General features: G+C 43.0%; 3 protein-coding genes and 1 non-coding gene across 6 annotated transcripts; 1 reads left to right on the top strand and 3 right to left on the bottom strand.

Annotated features, from left to right (window-relative positions):
* Positions 1–1,658: 1,658 nt before the first annotated feature.
* On the top strand, positions 1,659–15,363 carry eri2 (ERI1 exoribonuclease family member 2). Its single transcript, XM_029246871.1, has 8 exons — positions 1,659–1,856; positions 14,106–14,186; positions 14,283–14,410; positions 14,502–14,652; positions 14,740–14,840; positions 14,940–15,021; positions 15,092–15,236; positions 15,339–15,363. Exons 1-8 carry the CDS (start codon positions 1,832–1,834, stop codon positions 15,346–15,348), a joined length of 723 nt encoding a protein of 240 aa, XP_029102704.1. The 5' UTR covers positions 1,659–1,831; the 3' UTR covers positions 15,349–15,363.
* Positions 2,772–2,843, bottom strand: trnat-cgu (transfer RNA threonine (anticodon CGU)). Its single transcript has one exon. It is a non-coding gene; the product is annotated as a tRNA-Thr (tRNA).
* Positions 3,319–12,731, bottom strand: rexo5 (RNA exonuclease 5). Of its 3 annotated transcripts, none has more exons than XM_018739288.2 (20): positions 12,581–12,731; positions 11,560–11,653; positions 11,149–11,270; positions 10,934–11,060; positions 10,433–10,571; positions 10,084–10,194; positions 9,892–9,980; positions 9,563–9,678; positions 8,986–9,124; positions 8,706–8,800; positions 8,508–8,610; positions 8,308–8,408; positions 7,996–8,116; positions 7,764–7,883; positions 7,542–7,679; positions 7,353–7,445; positions 6,223–6,430; positions 4,304–4,506; positions 4,102–4,211; positions 3,319–3,708 (listed from the first exon to the last, which is right to left on the bottom strand). In XM_018739288.2, exons 1-20 carry the CDS (start codon positions 12,595–12,597, stop codon positions 3,648–3,650), a joined length of 2,307 nt encoding a protein of 768 aa, XP_018594804.1. In that variant the 5' UTR covers positions 12,598–12,731; the 3' UTR covers positions 3,319–3,647. The 3 variants fall into 3 exon arrangements, with proteins under 3 accessions (XP_018594804.1, XP_018594820.1, XP_018594811.1); XM_018739304.2 differs by having other exon boundaries at positions 10,084–10,191; XM_018739295.2 differs by having other exon boundaries at positions 11,149–11,267.
* acsm3 (acyl-CoA synthetase medium chain family member 3) lies at positions 14,462–22,649 on the bottom strand. The gene is made up of 14 exons (XM_018738586.2): positions 22,374–22,649; positions 21,571–21,781; positions 20,486–20,693; positions 20,236–20,379; positions 19,951–20,107; positions 19,477–19,556; positions 19,005–19,128; positions 18,833–18,913; positions 18,309–18,410; positions 17,723–17,850; positions 17,289–17,388; positions 17,097–17,216; positions 16,854–16,971; positions 14,462–14,567 (listed from the first exon to the last, which is right to left on the bottom strand). The coding sequence occupies exons 1-13, from the start codon at positions 22,548–22,550 to the stop codon at positions 16,885–16,887; spliced, it is 1,719 nt and encodes a 572-aa protein (XP_018594102.1). The 5' UTR covers positions 22,551–22,649; the 3' UTR covers positions 14,462–14,567; positions 16,854–16,884.
* Positions 22,650–23,753: the final 1,104 nt, after the last annotated feature.

The raw sequence follows: 23,753 nt of genomic DNA, 5'->3' as shown, positions 1-23,753 counted from the left end.
ATGGTGAAACCGAAACACAACTGCCCCCAAAAGCCCCTCATTCTCCCTGCGGCATCAGGCGTTGTGTAAGGGTCCGTGTCCTGCCTTTTATCGACTGCTACTTACAGCAAGAGGAGATATGAAGGGTCCTTGGTTGGAGACAAGATTAGACAGCAAAACCCAGGAATCCCAAACCAGATGAGTCACCTCTCTGAGGGTTACTTTTAAGTATACGAGTGCTAAATCACGTAGGGAAATACAACTGATCCCAGTAATTGAAATACGGGGTTTCGGGGAAGCGATGAGAACCAGGAGCGGGACTTTGCGGGCCAGTTGGATTGCAGTAAAACTCATCTCGCCCCCAAAATCCCGCATCTGAGGTCAGAAGTGGGCTCAACGGGCAGATTCCCCAAAACACATAGAAGCTCATCAAGGTCATTAAGCGTACATGAGACATACCATCCCTACTGTACAGACACAACTTTTTTTTTTAAATTAAATGCTATGAAAACAACAGTTCTGTAGTAAAATGAAAATGACATTTGTATCATATTATGACAAAAACAATTTCACTCAGCATATACAGCACAGTGAATTGTTAACGATATTACTCGCTCATAACATTTTTGTAATTAGAGGAGCCTTTTTGTCATTTGCTTTGTCTCTTCACAAAACAGGCCACTTAACACCACGTACTGCAAACACAAGCAGCCAGACCACACTTTCAGTCATGTCATCCAGAAAAAAAAAAAAAAAAAAAAAAAAAAATGGCAGAGGGAGCCTACAGCTGAAGAGGCAAAAAGTGATACAAAAACATCAAATTGCAATCAGTGGGAAGGATAATTGTGGAGACAGTGTAAAAGTGGTCATTGTGGTAATTTGGGGTGATGATGATGGTGATGATGTGACATTTTGGTGCTGGTCTTGGCTCAGACACAGTGTCCTTGGTGGTTCCCCCTGGGAGTCCAGGTACACACACACACACACACACACACACACACACACACACACGCGCGCGCGCGCGTGCGCGCGCCCGCATACAGACACCCCCCCCCCACCCCAGACCCAGACACTGTCTGCAGTCAGAGAGATCAGGACCATAAAAATGCAACCGCATTACCGGGAGCAACAGCCACGTCCCCAAGGTCCGCAACCCCGAACATGATCCCCATAACACACCCCCAGCAGAGGCGCTCCAGCTCTCACGTGTGTCCCTCTCATCCGCTCCAGTCAGGTGTGTGTCTTGCGTGCGTGTGACACATCATATATATAATGTGACATTACTGCATTTCGGTCACACACCTGCACTACTTCGGTCCTGCCTGGGCATCGTGCCGTGCGCAGGAGGAGGAACGTGCACACACTGTTAACAAACTAAGAGCTACTCGGCGACACACACACACACACACACACACACACACACACACACACACACGCGCGCGCACGCACGCACGCACAGACAAAGGGACGGGGTGAGGTGGTGAATCAATGTAAACTCACCATGATCACCAGTTCGATCGATGTGCTGAGCAGGTCCAAGAGGACGCCGTGCTGTCCGCTGTCTGCTCTGACTGCTGCTGTCCGCCCGGGTCCCGTCTTTTGTGTCTTTAAGGAAACGCGTCTGTGTGTGTGTGTGTGTGTGTGTGTGTGTGTGTGTGTGTGTGCGCGCGTCTCTCTCTCTCTCTCTCTCTGTGTGTGTGTCTGGAGCCGCCGTCTCCTGTCGTGGCTTTCGGGGGAGCACAGCAGCTCCGCGCAGCGCCGGGCGATCATCATCATCGGCAGGCCGAGCGGAGGGAATCGCCCCGTTCGTTTCCGCGGTAACAGGTCGACCCCCAGCAGCGGCAGCCGCGCGATGCGGGACGCGGGACCGGCGGCGGGTGAGTCGCGCCGGTGGTCCCTGCGGAGCTCACAGCACCTCTCCTCGCTGCGTTCGCACGGACGGAGTGAAACACGTGTGGGTCGGCACGGAGCTGCGTCTCGTTACCGTGTTTTTTGATTTCCTAGAAGTCGCTTCCTAACGTAGAAACGGGGGCAGAGACGTTCCTAGAAACCCGGGCGGAGGACGTCATCATGAGTGACTCGCGCAGCCTTCTGTTCTGAAAGCCCGACACGCGCATCTCGGCTCGCGCGCCGCTCTTTTAACCCAAACGAATGAACGAATAAGTGTACAACGAAAGTACTGTACATTCATTGGAGTCCAGGAGGGAATATATATATATGTATATATGTGACACTGTCCATCACACATGACACACTGTGTACAATCATGTATCACCAATGAATCATTTCATTGTTGCATTAACAGGCTGTATTATTTGTTCACTGTCTTGCTTTCGGAGTTTCTGTATTGTAGTCAGGCCTTTATTAATTTATTAATTTAATTGTTATTAATCTTGTATGCAGTGTTATGGCAATAGTGTGGTTCTTCCAGGCGTGTCTCTCTTTTACATTTTGCACATTTTCATCCAGCGCTTGTCCAGTGCGGGTTCACTTGTTTCTTTGTGAAATATTCCCACGGGTTCTGAGGCTTCGTCGGTTTTATTTATACTTGCATGAAGAAAGTTGCGAACATGTTCATAATCGCAGGAGAAGGCGTGTGTGTGGCAACTGCTGACAGACCATTTGCTGACCCCTGCTGGATCTGGAATGTGGAATCTGGAAATACGTGTCGTACACAGTTGAAATAAACTTTTCTGAAATGCATACAATTTTACGAAAAAGGAATGCCATAATGTTGTTTGGGCAAGTTTTTTAAAAATGAAATATATTTTATTAGGCCGAGTCCTAATAAAAGGCACGGACGGGGTTCGAACCCGCGATCTTCGGTTTACGAGACCGACGCCTTACCACTTGGCCACCGCGCCTGCGCTCAGCTCACACCAAAATCCTCTAAAATACGGTTCAGCCAGGAATTTTAATTTTAATTAGTCTATACTCCTGATAGCGGGGTAGCAATCCGGCTGGTTTTTCATTTACTGTATAACAAGTCATTGTTTACAGAGGCGAATATCAGTATCATTTTAACAAATGTACGCGAATGTATAATGCTTTATTTATACGCAATACGGTGGTGTGACAAATGCCTGTACTACGGGTCCGCAGCCAAACGAACCTCCGTCTGTTGGCGTAATCATGCACTTTTTGTATTGTTTTGTGTCCTCACTGTTCAAAATATGCATAAAAATTCAAATTAAGACTGCCAGTACTCTTAAAAAGACCATGCTGCGGTCACTTCTTCCCACCGCGAGTCGAGCACGCGCCCGAGCCACGAGCTGCCGACGGCGGGGCCGCTTCGTGTCCTCAGCTCGACGCCCCGGAGCACAATACATAAAAAGCTGTTTCAGGAGGCGAAAAAGCTTTAATTTTAATAGAAAATAAGTGTAACCTTTAATGAACCACTCACACTAAATTACACACCGTGTAATAGCGAACCACTGAGCAAAAAGTTACACGACAACCGAATCCCTGATGACAGACATGATGATCATGACCGAACATCGTTGTGTATTATTAAAAGATTAACATTTTTCACAAGTGTGAAAGTAACGACACGAAAAGGTTTCTTGTATTAAGAACAGTTTCATATCAAGGAGTCTGTGGGTCTCTGGCCAGGCAGTCAGTCCGCTGGTGTAGAGGAGGGCCACACTTCTCCCTTCACGATCCGTCCATCACTCGCAGGAGTCTCCCTTGATACCCATGAGACAGAGACCTTCCACATCCAAACCGGCCCTGACGACAAAACCATACAAAACTGAAACGTTTCCAAAAAAATTTTTTTTTTTTTTTTTTTTTACTGAATTACTGAATACATTAAATGGAAGAAGGAAAGGAACGGGGGACGGCAGCTCTTCTTACGGCCCCTGCCAGATCCGGTGGAAAGAATATTCGGCTTGCGAACGCAACCACTAGTGACCGTCCATTTTCATGTTTGTAAATGTAAAAGCAGGGCTATTCTACCCGTCGTCTAGGCGGACGGAAGGACAGAAGAGCTAAGACAGCGTATTGGATCCGGTGGCGCCCTGCCTAGAAGGTCTAAAACCTTCTCGGAGCCGGCCCTCCGGGACCCGAACTCGGGCCTGTTGTAGACGCTAAACGAATGAAAATGCCTCTGGACTCTGATACCTTTTCTGTCCAGGAAGAAGAACCACACTCAGTGTTTTATCTGGTAGCGACTGGAAGAGTTTCCCCAGCTTTTTGTCAAGTTTTCGAACGAGTTTCTTCATTTTAGCCTCCTGCGGATATGAAATACACATAGACAGAATACGGGTGAGTCCACTCGGATGTTCCGGAAATCTCTTTCCGGCGGCCGCGCGACGTGACTCACCCAAGGCAGCTGACCGGAGGCGCCTTGTTCTTGCCGGACAGCGGACGTGGCGGTGCTGGCGCATTCTGCAGAGGTCTGCTTCGTATGGCTTGTCCACGAGGAAAGGTGGCACGGCGTCAGTGCTTTGCAGCTCCTCAATTTGTTACCGTTCAGTTCGACGGATGAATTCGGGCCAGCCTTAAGACTCTCAACGTTCTCATATTCTGAAAGAAAGAATGAGCTCTTACAAAAATTTCCAGGAGTACGTCACGCTGAAAACACAAACTTTTGTTATGCTTTACTCATTTACATTTATTCATTTAGCAGATGCTTTTGTCCAAAGCGACGTACATCTCAGCAAAAGTACAACTTATGCATTACATCAAGAGAAAGAGACATGGCTGCAGACATGTGACTCTCAAGTAAACCTAGTTTGTTACCTTCCGCTTGCTCCTGATACCCTCCTACCAATTTTTGTTTTTTTTTTTTTTTAAATATTATCAGATACACAAGCAAGCAAAAACAATGCCGGAGTAGCGGCTGAATAAAGGCTCATCTGGGGATGCTCATGAAATTACGGTGCATGAACATTTACACCGTACATGAGCTGGAGAGATCTTGGGCGAAATGGGTCTGGAAAAGGTGAGTTTTCAAACCCTTCTTGAATGTAGACAGCGTTTCCGCAGTTCTGAGTGAGAGGGGAAGGTCATTCCACCACAACCGAGCCAGAACCGAAAACCTCCGTGCTTTACCTTTCGTGCGCGGGACCACATTTAGCAGATGCTTTTCTCCAAAATGCTGAACAGTGAATACTAAGTTATATTTGCATGACATTTTATCCATGGCAACCTACAATGCTAGATATATAGGGTGTCCATAAATGATTACCAAAATCAGAATAAATATAATTAGAATTTTTAGTGGAAAATTTAACACAAGTTTTACTTTTGCAGGAATTTACAGTTGCACAGAGTTTTTTGTGCATGGATGTTTGGCTTATACAGTGTATCTGCCACTACTAGCCGTATGAAATGAAACATGATGTCCATCAGCGACAAAGCAAAATGCGTTGTTCGGCTTGCGGAAACTGATTCTCTTGTGAGTGTTCAGAGACTGTTCAGAATAAAGCACTGAAGGAATCCCCCGTTGTGAAATTAGAAAAGTTGTGGATGAGTAAATTCTTGGAAACAGAAACAGTGGAAAACGTAAGGAGCCGTGGCAGACCAAGTTTCCAATGAGACGGTGGTAAACATCCAAACTGCTTTTGCTTGATCACAAGCAACATAAGACAAGCTTCACACAAGTTCTGGATAAACTCAGTAATTCACTCAATTTTTTTATATATTACCTTTTAGAACAAAACTGCTTGTAATTACCAATGTTAATTATAATATTACTGCATAATGTAACCAGGATATTCATATATGGTTACCCTGTACTACACTATTATTTCAACTATGTAGTGTAACTAAAATTTACATTTAGCAGACACTTTTCTCAAAAGTGACTTCCAATCAGCCCACACACCTTTTTTCACTGCAGTGACTTACACTGCTAGATACACTACTTACAATGCTACTTACAGTGCTTACATACACTACTCATCCATACATCGGTGGAACACACTTTCTCTGTCACTCACACACTGGGGTGAAGCTAAACAGCATATCTTTAGGCTGTGGGAGGAAACTGGAGCAAACCCACACAGACACGGGGAGAACATGCAAACTCAACACAGACTAAGCGGGGAATGGAACCCACGTCCTTTTGCACCACCCACCCAGGAGCTGTGAGACAGCAGCGTAACTTGCTGTGCCACCGTGCTGCCTAAATTTCTCCTCTCTTCTGGTATAAACATAAATTGTATATAACCACAGAAAAGTGTTCTAGAACAGCTTGGACCAGACAAACTTCCTAAGCGAAAGGGGTTTCTGACTCACTGATGAAGGCATCTTTCCGGCGCTTTCCCGGTGAGGTCTTCTTGGGTAGGATAACCCCCTCAGCTGGGCCAAATTGGGTGAAGTCTGGGCAGAGGGTTGTTTTAGGAATGCCCATGATGTAGATCACATTGCTATTCAGCACATCACTTTCCAGTTTCTTCAGGGCAACCTCCAGGTCCAGGGTGGATTCCTTCACAGGCTTCTGCACCTGTAAGATGTATGACACAGTACAGTATTAACCTGTAAGATTTTTAACGCACCGCTGCCAGCCCCAGGAAAGAATTTAATAAGATCCTTTCATATACAAGTTAACTCAAATTAAGAGCATTTTCTCAAAATGTCAAAATTCTTGCTGCATACAAACAAAATCAACCAAATGTCTGGCTAAATATTTTAATTCAGAGAATACTTCACATTACGAGTAAAAGGGACAAAAACTGCTGTTCCTTTTTAGTTTGAACTGAATTATTGTTCTAAACTTCTAAAATGCTCTGAACAACTGGATTACACCACACATGTATACTTGTACATGTACATGTACATTTTTCAGAGAATTAAACAAAAATACTCAGACATGTACTGAAAGCAGTGATTTAGCGTTAACACTGCATGCTTAACATTTCATCTTTGTCAGCAGTCCTAGCTGTAGCTGGTGCTTGACTCCAGGAAATGGGCAATTTCTATGTCTGCTGAGCCAAATAAGAGTACATGTACCCTTCTGAGTATTCTTTTCCACTGGTTTTTTAGTTAAAAACTATTTACAATTTACACAGTAGCATGAAGCTTCAAAATCTTAATTCGCTCTTGCTGCTTTTCATTTAAAAATACGACACACTTTTATTGTCTGTTTACCACTTGTCACCGCTGGTGAATTTGTGACCGACATCTGGTTTAGTGCATCTGATTTTTCACAACGGTAACGAGTCCGACTTTTATAATATAGTTGTACCTTATTCATACAAGAAACTTTCAAAGAAAATAAGGTGATGTTTGTCACTAAATAGCACAACATCCCTGCCCGTCTCTGAAACTTTCTACTGCAAAATCTATTTTCTAAGCTTCTACTGAATCACTTGTTTCACCACGAATTTCAAAATAAGCATTTTGAAATAAACCAGAGAAATAACTACTTTAATAGGATATCCATCCAGCTCATAGCCATTGAGTGTGTCCACAGCTAGGTGAGCTCCCTCCAGCATTTCAAAAACAATCTCAGCGTGAGCCTGGAGGAGGAAAGAGAAACAGAGTCTCAGTACACAGCTACCTGTTGGATGTGTCTCCGCTATAATCACACAGAAACATATCGAGAGGAAACATACTCTCCACATTCCATCCAGAATCCTGATATGCTGAATTGGACCACAATGCTGAAAAAGCCTCCGCACAGATTTTTCTCTGTAGCACTTGGGCAGCGGTCCTGCATAAACTGTGCACATATCTCTCAACTGGACAAGCATCTGGAACAACACTGAAATCAACAACTCTTGCTAATACAACAAAATACATTATAGAATAATCACTTGTCTAGAATGAATGTGCACCTTCTGGAAATGTTCATCCAAGCACGTGTCTGAAAGTGTCCCTGTGTGTTCTGCTAAGGAGGAGAACTCGACAATACTGAGAAAGTGAGAAGGCAACTCGCACTGGGAGGAGGACAGGACCTGCCGGAGGAGTAACAAAGCCCAAATTATACTTGTGATTTTCAGCACTTCTTGTCTCAGCAGTTTACCAAAGTCCAATCTGGGCTTATGCTTCAGCTGCACTCGACATTACCTCTTGATCTGAGCTGCATATTATCGTGTTCCACATCTCAGTGAACAGGTCTTTATCATTTCCGGCTGCCTTGCAGATGTGAACGCCTGACAACCCTGCAGCTTTCATGGCATCAGCAAACCTGAGTGAAGCACAGACAAGGCATCATGGTGATTTACACACTGAACTTGTGGCCAAAAGGCTGTTTGGTTAATGACCCATGAAGGATCTTGCAAAGACACCTTTGAATAGTTAACTCTACTTGTCTGCTACAATAGCATAGTTTCCACTCCGCAGATGCTTAAAGTGAAGGTCAGAGGTCCGCCAATGTACCTAACGTAATCTGTGTGTTGTCCGTTCACGGCTCCGTTCACAGCAATCGCCTTTCCTGCTTGACATCTCATCCACTGTCCATCCAAATCTAACTTAGCGACCTGTAAACAGAACCGGATGATGAAAAACCCAAGGAGTTAAAAGACGCAACTTACTGCTTTCTGATGAATGGAGTCCAGTGAAGGTCATCTTTTGCATGCCTTCTTTGGTCCTTTGCTGATGAAGTACTGTGCCAGCTCCAGAGCAGCCACAGCATCTTCTGTTGGATTGTGACCATTCATCTTTCCATTCTGGATCTGCCTGCTGCAGATATGGGTGCAATTAAGTGATCCTCCTTAGTAAGGCATATGACCAACAATCAGCCTGAAAGAAATATGAAAAGCAGCTACTTCACCTACTTTAACACAGCCTTTGCCAAAAACTTCAGCTTGAACTTCCTGCCACATTCTTTTTGGTAAAGAAGTGAAGTGTCAATGACATGAGGGTGGATCAGCTGTGAGAGAAACAGACCAGAAACACTGGAAGTAATGATTTTTCTTAAATCAAATTTTCGTGCTCCCAAGAACAACTGATACCATCTGTAACAGCATACTGTACATTACCATAATAATACCACATTTTTGCCATTGCTGGTCTTAATGCATGTATGTACCCAACATCATGCGCCATAGACTGTACCTTCAAAGCGTGAAGGTCGTTCTCCAGAGAGTGACCCACCAGAACAGCATCTCGGGGCAAAGCCTTAATCACCTGAACCTGGACATCCTTCAGCCTCGTCTTCACTGGCATGAGCATGGCTTTGGTGATCCCTGAAAACCTTGGAGGTGGGGAACACACAATCAAATACTTTCACAGTGGGTCTTTTCTTCCAGCATCACCCCAGATGAACACAAATTCACAAGCAAATAAATGAGATCCAGCTGGACATCTGAGGAGCAGACATAGCCAGAATTCACAGGAAACAGTACTGTTCAATGCCAAACCATGCATGTTTTTTTTTTAATGACAAGTGATAATGGCAAAGCCAGCAAGCAAAAATAAAGCACTGAGCTGTTAGCCAGGCTGAGGCTTGATTTGAGGCACCATTTACATTTTAAAATGTACACAAACGACTAAGGCGCAAAAAGCATTCCAGTTCTGAAACTGTCCCTAGCTTGAATAAATCCTCCCTACAACAGCCTCACTTCTACCTGTCTGCAGTAATTTCGCACCTTGCTTATAGGGTCTTTTGCTGTACTCGTTTGAGGCCTCATACCTGGTGACATAGTTCAGGATAGGATTCTCGGGCTTCACCAGCTCATCCAGAACACAGCAACCTTCACTGTCCACCAGGGACACGCGTGTCAGCTCTGCTCCACACGCTGTCTCACACTAAGACAAGGGCGTGGGACGTGGAGGTGGGCACACTTGAGAGATCAATCTTTATCCCACACAGGAAATGTAACAACTTCTTCCATCCACAAAGGCTTCTGATTCGTATTACCGTATCAAATAAGTGGTCTAACAATGCTTCTAAATACATGCTATTGTTCTACCCACAACCAGACAGCTTGAGAAGAACATTTTCCAGTTGTGCGGACACACCATTTCACAGTCCAGGCCATAGAGGGGGCTGCTGTCTGCGACCTGTTCATCAGTCTGTGTGGGCAGGAAAGACTGACATGTAGGCGAGCCTGGAGGGAAAGGTAGAAGGGAAATGTGTGAATGGGAAGGAGCTGCCCATGACTTATTTCTTGAACATTACAAGAAGAGGAGAGATTTTATACACTTGCTCACCTTTCAGTGGGTAGGCATTCCTGGCCATCTCCTCAGCACTAAGAAGGTAGCTGGTGAGACCCTGAGTCTTTGTGCCATACTTGCAGATGATAGGATGAGCGCTAAGGTCTGCTGTGAAGACAAAATGATAGAGCATCCTAGCTAGTATCCACAGTAACTTACAATCATCACTTTAACAAATGTTTTAAAGGGGTATTAATATTAAATGGACATTACTGATATTTTGATCAGCTTGCCATGTTCCTCAAAGAAAAAAGTCCTTTATTCTACTACATACCGGCTGTCATTTGTGACATATACATGTATAACTCACATTTAAATGTAACAGCCTTGAATGTTTCTTACATACCACTTTCCTGGCATTCCAGGTCTTTTTTAGGCACGCAGCTGTTTTCGTCCTGTAACGGACTTGCGCTTTTAGAACTGGCTAGTTCAGCTTTTAGGATCTCGGAGGATATACTGCCAGGGGATGGTGAAAAACTGTGTCTCTGGGAGTAGAGAAAACAAGTTCACATTTATTCACTCAGCCGATGCTTTTCTCTCCAAAGCAAGTTACAATGTTAAGACACCCGTAATTATTTACTCATTTATATAGCTGTGTATTTTTTTTTACCGGAGCAATTTAGGGTAAGTCCAAGGTATTACAGCAGAAGGTCTTCGGGCTCAAAGACAGCAGCTCTAAGCAATTTGCTATTGGCTGCCCCCAAACAAATACCACTTCCCTGTAAGTGACTAAATAGTTATATGTTGCACCCAGTAAATTCCCAGTATGTCAGCCTAATTTATGACAAATTACATGACATGTTACACACAGATTATGACTTCTGGTAAGACTACATGTTCAACTTACAATGTTGTATCTCTTCCTGAGATTTTTAAACTGGACATAATATCTGTAAAAGTGGAGTTGAGTGAAACCTTCCAAAACCGTCACATTAACCCCAGATAACTTTTTCTGATGGCAAAGATGACACCACCTGCAAAAAAGCAAATGGGCGTTATCAGATAAGAGTTGGAAAGTTATTTTTTCCATTTCTTTTGACTATTTCTGAGAAGTCTACTTACTCTGGCTGTTGCAGATCATATTTTTTCCCTAAGCAGGCAAACAAAAGCAGGTCTGTCAACTGTTTCTGAGACAAAGGTTCGCGGAAACCCTCAAAGGGCATTGTTAACTGAGGAAAGTCCTGCTGAAAAATGAAATATCAGAAATGGAGCAAGTTACAATTCACAGAAAAAATTAATTGCAGCTTTATTATGTTAAACGTAGCAGCTGGTAGCACAGTGGTTACAGAAAAAAACTTGCAACAAGATGTTTTCTGGATCTACCGCCCCCCTCCACTGCTATTGACTGTTTTACCCTGAACTGCCACAGTAAAATACAATACCATAAGTCACTTCTGATAAAAGCATCACCTAAGTGACAAACTGAAAATTATGTGGAATGTTGGAGGTTCTGTGTTGTGCTAGACCCCTTACCTTGGCGTCTAACTTCCTTGATTTTGGAACTGTGCAATTCGGAGCTGGGGTTTCGCTGGATTTCTTTTTACGTCCAGGTTTGGGTGTAAAAAGGCTGGAAAGCAAAGAGAGTACACATTTAATCTGCTATATTTCAGAGCATGTGTGAGAGAGATCTATAACAGTGTTTTGGACTGTTTCCTTATGATCTGAAGGTTCTCAGTTTCTCAGTCTCCACTCCTACTCGAGCATCCTTGATCAAGGTACTTTCAGAGTCAAAGTCATTTATTTGTCATTGGGTACACAGGGCGTGCGTGCGTGTGCGTGTGTTTTGTGTGCTGAGTATTTTCTCCCCTCGGGGCTTGCCGTAGGCGGGATTTTGTACATGCGCACTGGAGTGCATCAGTCTACTATAAGTTTCACTCGTATTGGATCCAATAAAACTTGTAAATTGTTCGGAATCAACCTTGACGGGTATCGTTTGTTATTTTCTTTACCTCAAGTGTCTAGGCGAACTATACATACACGAACGCTTAGTTACACAGTGTAACACAAGGGTATGAAAGTATTTCGGGTCTGGAGAAGTTAGTCAGTGTCCAAAAGTTATTTTCCCTGAACTAATAGCTAAGAATGCCTTATGGTATAAATAAGAAATGAATTATTCAATAAAAGTGTCAATTAAATTCAACATGAATCTCGAGCACCTATTTTACTAGTGAAGCATTCGAATCCTAGTCATCATCATGTGCTCTGAAGAGTACAAGACTAAGACACCGACCGAAGCATAATTTTTTTACAACATTCAACCCGGGAAATCAAATCAATGCGGGATGAAGGAGATAACATGAGCTAATGATCCAACTGAGGTCATAAAATAAATGAACAAATTTAAAGAACTCTATGTTCATTGTAGCAGTCACGACTTGGTCCCTGCCTGACACACACGCTCCAAAAAAAACACAACAGAGTAATTCCCATCGGATCTGTGTTGTTGCATCAAACTGAGGCAACGTGATTCATTCAGTTCTGTACCGACACTTACTTTGTATTTATATTCATTACGGGGACAAGAAAAGCATGTACACTTAGGAAGGTGCGTCCAAGCGTCAAGAAGCCAAGTAGAAACCACAGTGTACACGTGCTCTTCACGCAACACGTGACGGACGGCACAGGCTTCGCTCCGTGTTCGATCGAGTATCCCTAACAGACGTAACTAGAGGAGTGTCTATAAAACAGGAAGTGACGTTCTGTATGTCTCTTTGGAGCGAGGATTTGAAACGAGTTCTGGTAGCGACTTTGCAATCTTGGGATCCTAACTTTACGTTCAGTTACGTACTCCACCACTATGGCCACAAAGAAACTGGCAAAGTATGTAATCTGAATTATATCGCATTGGCTGTGGAATCTGTTTTTGTTCTCAGTTAAAAAGCCGGTTGCTGATTTTTTTTTATTTTTATATCACAGGGAACTTGGCTTGGTTAGGAAATCCAGCAGAACAACGTCACAAAGTGAAAGTCGCAGAGCGAACGCTGGACCTGGGAGCAGTCAGTAATCATTTCCTCAGCTCTAATAATACAGAGACGGCCCTCCAGATTCTCGAGTTTCATATACTGGACTTCAATGATTAAATAAATGTGAATTTAAATTTTTTGGGACAAGTTCTCTGTTCTACGACCTGCAGAAGACGCTTGCTAGAAATGTAAAAAGAGACGTTCAGCAATTCATAATCTTATATTATTCTATTTTATGTATGCAACAATGAATACAGTAAAATATTTTTATTAAAAGGTATTTTTTGATCTCTGTTGCTATGAGAGAAAAGCCTGAAACTAGTAGTAGACGACGCGCACATAGCAGGAAAATGTAAACAAAACTTAAAACGTTCAGTAAATCATAAGCATAGAGAGGGTATACCGTATGTTGTTTTACTGATTATACACAAATTGATTATGTATGCAAAAGATATTTTTAAAAGCTCAAGTACGGCACAGAATTGTGGGATCTACGCGATCTGTCGGCGGTCGCCGCTTCTCTTTGTCTCACTGCGGCTGCGCAGTCGGGCCTCGGCATCGGGAGGGGCGCTGGGGCGCAGCCCCCTCGCGAATAATTTTTTTTGACCCTCTAGGGTCGACGGTCTTCACTTTTTTTTCTGCCTCTTGGTATCACTTCCCGAAGCTTTAGGAGTTTCTTGCACAAATTTCACTGCTGCGAGAAACGCGACATGAAACGGCCATTGTGATCGCTGCGAAACAAACACGTAACTATGGCTACGGGCAGCGGAGGTACTGCACCGCTAGGTGTCAGTATAGGGCGGTATCAGCCGCTATGGGTTTTACCGCTGTAGCGCAACAGTAAATGTGAGCGCGCGCGGGTGAACAAGCAGCACGTGTTTCTGGAAAAATGATGTGACATTATTGAAGCACTTGTATTGCGTTTGTTCATGTTAATGTTCTTATTGCCATGCAGACTTTTAACATGCAAACCTAGTGACTTGCCCTGTCCTGTTAGAAGTAGAAAGGTGACCAGGTCTGAGGCTCACTGATGTGTTTTGCCGAATTCTTTTCCAGGGCAGTTCTTTTCCTTTCTGATAATTATTGACTTTGAATCCACTTGCTGGAAAGAGAGGAGAAGTTATGACCAAGAAATCAGTAAGTTGCTCTTCGGTTTCCACAGTTGATCGCCTTATGGTCTTGAATTTTTTCCCTCCTGATCCTTATGCAGTGATGTCTTGGTTGTTTTCGCAGTTGAGTTTCCTGCAGTTCTTCTGAACACCTCCACTGGGAAGATTGAATCTGAGTTTCATACTTATGTGCAACCACAAGAACATCCCATATTGTCTGATTTTTGCACAGAATTGACAGGAATCAAGCAGGTGCTATTATCTTTGTGAACATCCTGTTTATGTGAGTCTGTCCCAGCTGGTCTAAGGCCTAAATGCACATCCTTTTTTGATTCCCCTTTAGGTGCAGGTTGAAGCTGGAGTACCTCTCCAGATATGTTTGTCTTGGTTTTCGCGTTGGCTTGAGTCACTGTGCAAGGAGAAAAACATAGTATTTGTCAAGGACAATGTCTGTCCTCCCACTGCTTGTCTCTGTGCCTTCGTCACCTGGTCAGGTATTCTGCTTGTTAAACCTCCCCATGTTCTTTATTTATTTTGTAGTTTTTCAATTATAAGACAATTGTAAATGTTAAATTTTTCAGATTGGGACTTGGGGATTTGTCTTCAATATGAATGCAAGAGAAAACAAATCTGTAAACCCCAAGAACTTAATAGATGGATTGACCTTAGAGCAACATACAAGGTATATATGCTGACATACAGTTTGGCTTTGAGTATTCATCTCCTGTTAAACCTGTTAAAAAAAAAAAAAAACAAACTGTTTTTTCCCCTATTGTCCTAGCTGTTTTATAATCGAAAACCAAAAGGACTTAATGGAGCGTTACAAGATCTAGGAATTGAATTTTCTGGACGGGAACATTCAGGTAACACTGATATGTTTATGAACAGTTTTGTCACAGCTTATCAGATAATAAAAAATCCATTTGGTTGCAGGACTGGATGATGCCCGTAATACTGCACATTTGGCTTGGAGAATGATAACTGATGGATGTCTAATGAAAGTGACAAAGAGTCTTGACTTGGTGAGTGGATTTTTCTTGGATTCAGGTTCTACAGTGCTCCATCCAAGTCCATACAGGTGAATGTGTTTTCATAGTAACACTATTACTACAACTGTATTTTCGCTGTGCAAAGTTAGTACTGCTGGGGAAAAAAAACTTATGTAAATTCTTTATTATAGGCTCCGCTGAAGACAAGACACCAGGCTGTACAGAAGAATCCTAATCTTATTAAAAGGGATAAAGAAATGAATGAATTTGGATGTGCTATCACTAAAAGGACTCCAAAACAAGAGTCTGCACAAAAAGAGAACAATGCGAGTACTGGAATGAATTCAAATACTGAAGTATGTCAGAGCCTGGTAGCGCCAAAGACTCTTCTGGATGGGTTTACCAATTCAGTTGTGCAAACAGGAGTTCACCCACAGGATTTCGGCATTTCATACCGCTCACTGGACAGATCATCCAGGTCTGCAACTGTACCATCCCAAGTAGGTACCAGCTTCGTGCTGGTCTCCACTACTTTTAATTCCATCAAAGATGCTTCTCACAGAGAGGCTGCCGATGCTGTGACATTGGTTACTGAATCAGAGAAGTCCCCTGTACTCGTGGAATCAGAAGAGCCTTTTTCATACGATGACGTAATTCTAGAGGACAAGAATGTCTATGACACCACATGTGCAGAAATCTCTGGATATGTGTTGAATGGAATGAACAGTAAAAACATAAAAGCAGACCTCTCTCCAGCATGTGCGAATTCTGCTCAGCCTCTTCAGAGTGTATTCGAAAGTTCAAACACAACACTATACTCAGCTACCATGTCAAAACCTGATGGTTCCAGTACAGCTGTTTTTAAAATGCCATTAGCAAACTGCAAACCTGGACTCGGTGCAATTAGATCTTGCCCAAGTTCATCTAACTTTAGAAAGGGTGACTGTGGATCGCAAACAAAACATTCAGGCTTTAAAATAACCCCTTCCAAAAGTTCCTTTACCATCTACAAGGATGATTTGTGCGTTTCCAGTCTTTCCTCAGATAGCTCACATTCTACATCATCCCTTGATCTCTCCTCACTTGTGAACAAAACATCTGTGCCCAGTGTGCGTACTGTGATAAGCAATAACATTAAAGTCACAGCACCCTTGTGCAACTGTGGGCGTAGAGCTAAGAGGTTAACGGTGGCAAAGGGGGGACCAAATCACGGCAGAGTGTTTTACAGCTGTCCTGTTGGGAAAACTGGCAACACAAAAGGCTGTGGGTTTTTTAAGTGGGCGTCACCCCTTGTCCCAGTGAAATCACGGACTGTGGCATCAACATCTTTGTGTTTCAAACAGACTTCCAATTCATTGCTATCAGAGAAGAGTTTGTCTAATGGGAGTTCTCCTCCGCTAAAGAAATTTCTTAGATCTTTGAGACATTAAAATGCAGATGTGCTGCATAAGTCAATTGCATAGCTATGGTGTGTAAATGAATTGTGTCATTATACTTACTGTGGTTCTGAACTTCTGCAAGATTTCTAATTGTCTTCACTAGTTTTAAATCTATGATAATGGTATTTTATTGCTAAGTAAAGACCTCAGCTTTTAATGGAATAATGAAATTTTTAATAAAGTACAGGAAAGATTTTTTTTAAAAGTCTCGGATGTTAATTTCAAGGAAAAAGCTATGTATCAGAAACAAGGACAGAAGATATTTACATGCTTAACTCCTTTAAGGCTCCTCACAAGATTAAGACCTTCCCCACTCTTTGTTGCGGAGCTCAACTCTTCTTATTTTGCCACTCACTGTTTTTGGCAGCTGATCCACAAACTCAATCTGGGGAAAAATGTTACCAAGTCATCATCATGTATATGCATAAAGCTGCTAAATGGCACATACCTAAGCCAGTTCAGGTTGTATTTAATGATACGTCAATCTCTAATGCATAATAGGACTTTTACCTTGCGTGGATATTTATATGGAGCTGTAACTCTCTTCACATGCTCCTGCAATTCCACTGTAAGCTCATCATAGTCAGTGGACTTATATGCAGGATTCAGAACAACAAATGCCTTTACAATCTGTGGGGGGTGAAAAAGTGTAAGTAATTTCTTTAATCAGTTGGCTAAAACATTAGAATGGTATCTTTATACCTCTCCTCGCACTGGATCAGGGCTGCTGACCACAGCTGATTCTGCCACGGCTTCATGCTCAGTCAGTGCATTTTCTACTTCAAATGGCCCAATGCGATACCTGGAAGGATCCATAGCAAATACTTTTACGCTGTATACACTGCCGTTAATGGTGCAGGATGTAAAACCTACATTGTAAATGTTATCTGAAATAACATGGAATTTATGCAGACAGTGCACTATAACAAATGTTCCTACTTCAGATTTAAAGTTACTTTGTAGTTATTTTATTTCCTATATCTTTTAATGCAAAGCCATATTTAAATGTTTACTTCATGCCATGTTCCATCATCCTGGACTGATCCAGGAGACTCCAGTTAGTCAGTGCTGGGTTAACTCCTGGCCTTTGCTTTATGATGGGTAAATTCTGAGATACTCATTTCCAATGAAATTACCCAGCAGAGTTTATGACATCATCAGCTCTTCCCACAAACCACAGATACCCATCCTGGTCCATCACTCCTCTGTCTCCAGTCAGGTAAAAATCACCTCTGAAGCACTGTGCTGTCCGCTCTGGGTCATCCTGCATTAAGGGATATGTATGTATACATACATACAGTGCTGATTGAAAGTATGTGAACCCTACAGGGATGGTCATTCTTGTATAATATCACAATTACAAAATCTAAATATTAGAAAACAAATAAATGGCTGATTTATACACCAGATTCTACTTACTTACTTGGTTTAACCAATGCAACTTGGGGTTTGCTTGTTTTTTTTTTTTGCCTGCAGTACTGTGTTTCTACTACTCACATAATTTCTATATAAATTATTGGTCATTACACACTTATTATGCCATATGAGAAACACTAATTCTCATTAAATAACCATTTTGTGGTAAAACTAAGGGAGGCAAGGGTTCACACACTTTCAAGCAGCATTGTACACACACACACACACGTGCGCGCGCACAAAGGTGTGATTTAAAGGCATGTTAAAAGAATAAGACTCAAATGAGTGGAAGCACGGTGGCCATACAGTGTACTTTGTGAAGAGTGAAAAAGGTCTGTTGGGTTTCACTCTGATTGCGAGGTTCCCCTCAGTGCCTTGGGGAACCACTTTACAGGCATCATCCACAATCTGAAACACACACAGCATGAACAAATCTTCAGAAATGTCCACAGTGTTGTACACAACATCTGTAGATGAGCCTCTTTATCGATAACAAACTGGAAAAAATACCATTCTTGTTATTGAGCTGTTTGTGCATAACACTGCAAAGTCTCTTTGGAGAAAAAAAATGTCAGCTAAATGAATAAATGTAAAGTACTGCGGGACCAAAAATATTATCAATACTCAGTATCAGAATTAATGAAGTCATACACAAATACTGGTGGCATACATTAGGTTTGCTTAAATACCGGGGGACATGGCCCCCATTCCTCCTGATTGGCCTATGTGGAAAAACAATGCAGTTTACATCTGTTAGAATCATTTTTAATATGTCTGTCATCATTAGCGGTCATTATTTCTACTTAAATCTCAGCCTCTGCTGTTTTTACCTGCACATCATACGCTGGTGACGGCTTTCCGAAAGACCCAGGTTTGATCTCCATACCTTTAAAAGTTCCAGCAATCAAAACCTAAGGACAGAAGTTATTCCTTTACTTTACGTGGCTTTTTTTAAGGTAAAACTGTGATTTTTTTTCTTTCTTTCCGCGTGCGGAAACTGACTGTTTCAGTCTGTCCGTATCCTTCGTAGATGTCTAGCCCAGTGCTGGCTTTCCATCTCTCCATCACCTCAGGGTTGATGGGCTCTCCAGCACTCACACAGTGCTCCAGATTTGGGAACCTATACCTTCAATGCAGAAAATAAAGCAGGACAAAGTTTACATTTATATTTATTCATTTAGCTGATGCTCTTCTTCAAAATGACTCACAACGACTTACCCACTTATGCAGCTGGGTAATTTTTTTACTGGAGCAATTCAGGCTGAGTGCCTAGATCAGGGGTACTAGAGCAGGAGGTGGGATTTGAATGTGCAAACTGCAAGTGCAGGGTGAGAAGTGCTAACCACCATAGCCCATGCTACACCTAAATGTATCAAGCTGCTGTTCTCACAGGGTGACAGGAAGGCTGATTAAGAGGAAGGGCTAACAGTACTGGCTGTCAAATGGAATATGGAATTGAGGTGCACCTTAGTACCTGGACATGTCTTCTTGCACAAGCATTCTGTACACAGTTGGGACAGTGCAGAATGTTGATATTGGGTACCTGGACAGTGTCTGCAAAGAAAATGCCCCATCACAATTTTTCATGAGGTTATTTTCACTATCGTAATGTACTGGAAACATGGGTACACTTGCTGGAAACTACTTACCCCCCCCACAAAGCATTTGATTAAAAATATTCTTCAGGAACTGAGCCCACATGTTTGCTCAGCTCTGCTGCAGCACTTCCCAGGGATGTAGGACACTTGTGGGGTTGTCCGCTTTGACTCTTCTGTCCAGTTTGTATATGAATTTTATGTCCAATTTAGTATTTCCCAGGTGATCTCACACTTTTTACTGGTACTATATATTTACAGAATCCAGTTTACATGAACTTGTTCTTTGTTCCACGTGACATTAATGAAACAAACCTGTGCTTGATAAAGTGGAGTCCGATTGTGAAACACACCTGCATCACGGTAGTGGTGTCAAACCGCGGCATATGATGTACAAACACGCAGGACCCCTGAATCCAGGGGGCGAAGATGCTGCTCCAGGCCGACTTGGCCCAGCCAGTGTCGGAAGTGTTCCACAGGACGTCACGCTCTGTCAGATCCAGCCAGTACCTGCAGCACAGGTGAGTCTGAGCAAAACAGGAGGTTGGAGGGCAGCTTTCCATAAAGCAGCATCAAGTAGGGGTTGGGGAGGGTCCATGAGTCATTTTTCTGTATGGCGCCCCATAAAGGTGTCATACCTGCCATTCACGGTGAGACCAATCCCAAAGCTACAGTGGCTGTGCTCCGTCATTTTTGGAGATCCCGTTGTGCCGCTCGTGAAGAAGATGGTCATGGGGTCATCGCTTCTTGTTTCTACACAGGTGTGGTCACTTGACACAGTCCTTAGGAGATGAGCAAAGCATTAACATTAATGATACCCATTTAAAGCAGGAGTATTTTATGTCCCGTTCAAACGGTGATTACATACACAATTTGATGGCGTTTTACCTTAGAAGTTGGTTGAAGTTCATCCAGCCCTCCCTCTTCTTGTGGGACACCAGGAGTTTAGTGTGAAGAGAAGAGCAGTGTGAGGCCACCGAGTCCAGCACTGGGGCCAGGGACTCATCTGTGATGACGCACTTGGCCCTTGAGCTCTGTAGCCTGTGCAGGATGTCCCTGGCAGTCAGCTGACATGTTCCAGGGATCAGGACTGTGCCTACAGGATACACACACACTCTTCAGGTGTGTTCAGGTATATGGACTTCTGGGTAACATGGATTCAGTCACATACAGTGCCATCTCAATGTACCATACAGTACTGTACACATCTACACAGTCTCTGGGTGCAATTAATGCGTCAGTTCCAACTGGTACAAATGTATACTTATGGAAGTTTCCAGAACAGAACTATTTCAGAAATCAACGTGTGTCTGTTTTTAATAATCTTGTTCGCTATTATAGATGTCCCTTGAGTAACACAACTTCATTTTGATCAACCACTCCAATACAGGATCGCAGTCATCTGGAATCTATACCAGGGGCATAGAGCATGAGGCAGGGGACACCCTGGACAGTATGCGAATACTGGCAATCACACACACAAACATGCAAATATATTTATATATACAGTATTTGGAGTGACAAATCAACTGGAAACACGTGGCTATGGACTGTGGGAGGAAACCCACAAAGACTTAACCAGATTCGAACAGCCCAAGCACTGTAAAGGGGTTAATGGGTTAACACAGGTGATGTCTTTATTGATCTCCAAGCTTTTACATAATCCCTTCATTATTATTATTATTATTACTAACACCAGGTGTGCCACCATACTGGTCCTAGAAAACAACATCAACAGCAATAATAACGATAGACAGATAGATCTTATTTAGCATTTTTTCCACAGTGAAGTAAAACAGGGGCCAGTGAAGAATACACCTACGAAGGTAGTGGTGGTGATGACTTTAAGCCACAGCAGCACCACACAGTGGACAGTCTTAGCACTTACTGACTGTAGCCTGCATAATTACAGTGCCGTGAGACTTTTTTGACCAGACTTTCGAAAGCGGAGGCCACTTGGCACACACGCGCACCAGTTCTCATGCAGGCCACGTTGAGGAGCCACCACTGGGGCACCCGGGGCAGGAGGAGCAGCACGCGGTCCCCCCTGCGGAGGCCACACGGGCCACACAGCACGTTGGCCGCGCGGCGGGAGTTGAAGGCGAGCTCCTCGAAGCTCCAGCGCACCTCCGGCGCGCTCTCGCTCACCCACCATAAGGCGGCGCTCTGGGGCTTCTGGCCTCTCTGGAACAGCGCAAGGCAGACAGGCTGCGTGTTTACATGCATCTCCAGCGCAAGGAGAGCTCAAACCAGACAGCATTTACTGTGGTTACGCTCCCTCGCAAAACCTCTTTGGACCGAACCACAATACTATATGAAAAAAAGATGCAAAAGTTTTTTAATTTTAAAGAAATGGGTGTCACGATAAACTCTAATCCCATTGAATATCATTCCCAAAATTGTAACTTGATTATATTGGCACGTGACCACATATACAAACTAAGCATAGGCCAAGTAGATAGGCCATAGTCCTACCTTTTGAACACTTGGTATATGAAGAGGTATTTTTAATTAGGTTCAAACTATAATAATAGGAAAGCGATAAGGATAACACTTTTATCCTTGTTTACTGTTTTGTGTTTTCCACAATGTGTGTGTGTAATATGTATGTACCCCTGACTTGGTTTCCTTTTTACCTGAGGTGCCTGTGGAATGCTGTGTGTACACACACTCTGTCTGGTATTGTTTTCTCTGTTTTTGTTTGTGATAAAAATAACAATGCAGACAGTGTAGTTCATTTATTAAATAATAATAGCACACAAATAAACGAAAGTACCTTCTCTCGCTCAGTCCACGCATCTAGCACGTTCCTGGCGAAGTTGAAGTACTCGGGTACCTGGGGCTTGTACAGCTTCTTCAGGCTGCTGCGCGCATCGAAGTTCTTTGGCGCCAAAGTGCCGTGTGCGCGCGCCCGTCTCGGCGAACGCGGCGCGTGTCCGCGGAGCCTCAGCATCGTTCTCCCCGCGAGCTGAGCGAGTGAACCTGGTGAGGCGCGCGGACGAAGAAATAGGACCCCTAAAATGGCGTGTTGTGTGATACAGGGAATTTTTTTTTTTTTTTTTTTTTTTTTAAGTCCTTGGCTGAAGCGGCGCAGTGAGTGTGCGAAAAGTGACTAAGTATTAACCCGTGTCGCCAAAGTCACCCGACAGGCGCAGGAGGGGCTTTATCTTATACAAACTAACTCGGAAAACACATTTGAGGCAATATGAAAGAAACAGACAAGAGTGGAGCGAAGTGCACCCTTGCGGAGTGGAATGGATTCGTTAACTTAACTTAAGTTGTTGTTCGAGAAAAAGACAAAAACCAAACATGAACGTAAACAAACGTCAAAGTCTTTTCCAGTTTGCGTTTATAATTCTTCCCCCCCCCGAAAAAAAGAAATTGTTTGCATAAAGCTGGTGTTTATGTCTGAATGCCTGCTATGTTTACTAACATTCCAGATACCAGCAGAAAGACATGCCCAGTGCATTTTACACGTCTAGGTCTTTTATACCGTCTTTGTCAGAGAAGGCGGGGCTTATTACGTCATCACGTAGCTCCTCGATAACGTGGGCCATAAAGAAAAGATTAAAAAAAAACTTTATTGACAAAATAAAACTCAGCAATTACAAACGTTGTATTAATGAATACAGCAAGGAACACCAGAAGAATGATGACAAAAGATCAGCGTAGTGGCGCGCTACTACCAGCGGACCCAAAGGTTACAGGTTCGAATCCCACCTCCATCTAAACAGGTACTTATCCCAATTAATACCCAGCAATGAATAAAGACTTGTAAATTACATGAACAGTCAGTCGCTGTAATGAAACACATCAGTTAAGTGAATTAATGTAAATAATAAAAAACGTAAGTATGAAGAAAAGGAAAACTCCTTGATAGGTTAAGATGTTCTCGCAGCTTTGAGCTTTAGAAGCTCGAATTATGTTGTTATAACGGGAAACAAAGCCAAAGGGCTTAAGTTTGATTGAACTAAATCATTTCGTAGTATCATTACTAGAAGTACACTTATGCATGTAATATTTCGCTAATAAGGAAATAAGGTTAATTACATCGTATGTATTGCCTTCTTTCATATTTGTATAATCCAAGCGATCTGTTCTTAAAAGTAAAGGAGAAGTCAAACGAAAACCAAGTTTCCATTGCATTAAAACGGTC

Source organism: Scleropages formosus, chromosome 20 (assembly GCF_900964775.1).
Source record: "Scleropages formosus chromosome 20, fSclFor1.1, whole genome shotgun sequence".
Lineage (NCBI taxonomy): Eukaryota > Metazoa > Chordata > Actinopteri > Osteoglossiformes > Osteoglossidae > Scleropages > Scleropages formosus.
This window is presented reverse-complemented; position numbering and strand designations above follow the sequence as displayed.

Excerpts from the sequence above, each read along its gene's own strand:
- acsm3 (XM_018738586.2), bottom strand. The coding sequence starts at position 22,550 with ATGCTGAGGCTCCGCGGACACGCGCCGCGTTCGCCGAGACGGGCGCGC. Across the intron at positions 21,782-22,373 it reads CGTGGACTGAGCGAGAGAAG|AGAGGCCAGAAGCCCCAGAG; the intron begins GTACTTTCGTTT and ends GCGCTGTTCCAG. Across the intron at positions 20,380-20,485 it reads AACTTCAACCAACTTCTAAG|GACTGTGTCAAGTGACCACA; the intron begins GTAAAACGCCAT and ends TCATCTCCTAAG.
- eri2 (XM_029246871.1), top strand. The coding sequence starts at position 1,832 with ATGCGGGACGCGGGACCGGCGGCGG. Across the intron at positions 14,411-14,501 it reads AATTGACAGGAATCAAGCAG|GTGCAGGTTGAAGCTGGAGT; the intron begins GTGCTATTATCT and ends ATTCCCCTTTAG. Across the intron at positions 15,022-15,091 it reads TTCTGGACGGGAACATTCAG|GACTGGATGATGCCCGTAAT; the intron begins GTAACACTGATA and ends ATTTGGTTGCAG.
- rexo5 (XM_018739288.2), bottom strand. Across the intron at positions 11,271-11,559 it reads CAAGGAAGTTAGACGCCAAG|CAGGACTTTCCTCAGTTAAC; the intron begins GTAAGGGGTCTA and ends TTCATTTTTCAG. Across the intron at positions 4,212-4,303 it reads CCTCCGGTCAGCTGCCTTGG|GAGGCTAAAATGAAGAAACT; the intron begins GTGAGTCACGTC and ends TCATATCCGCAG.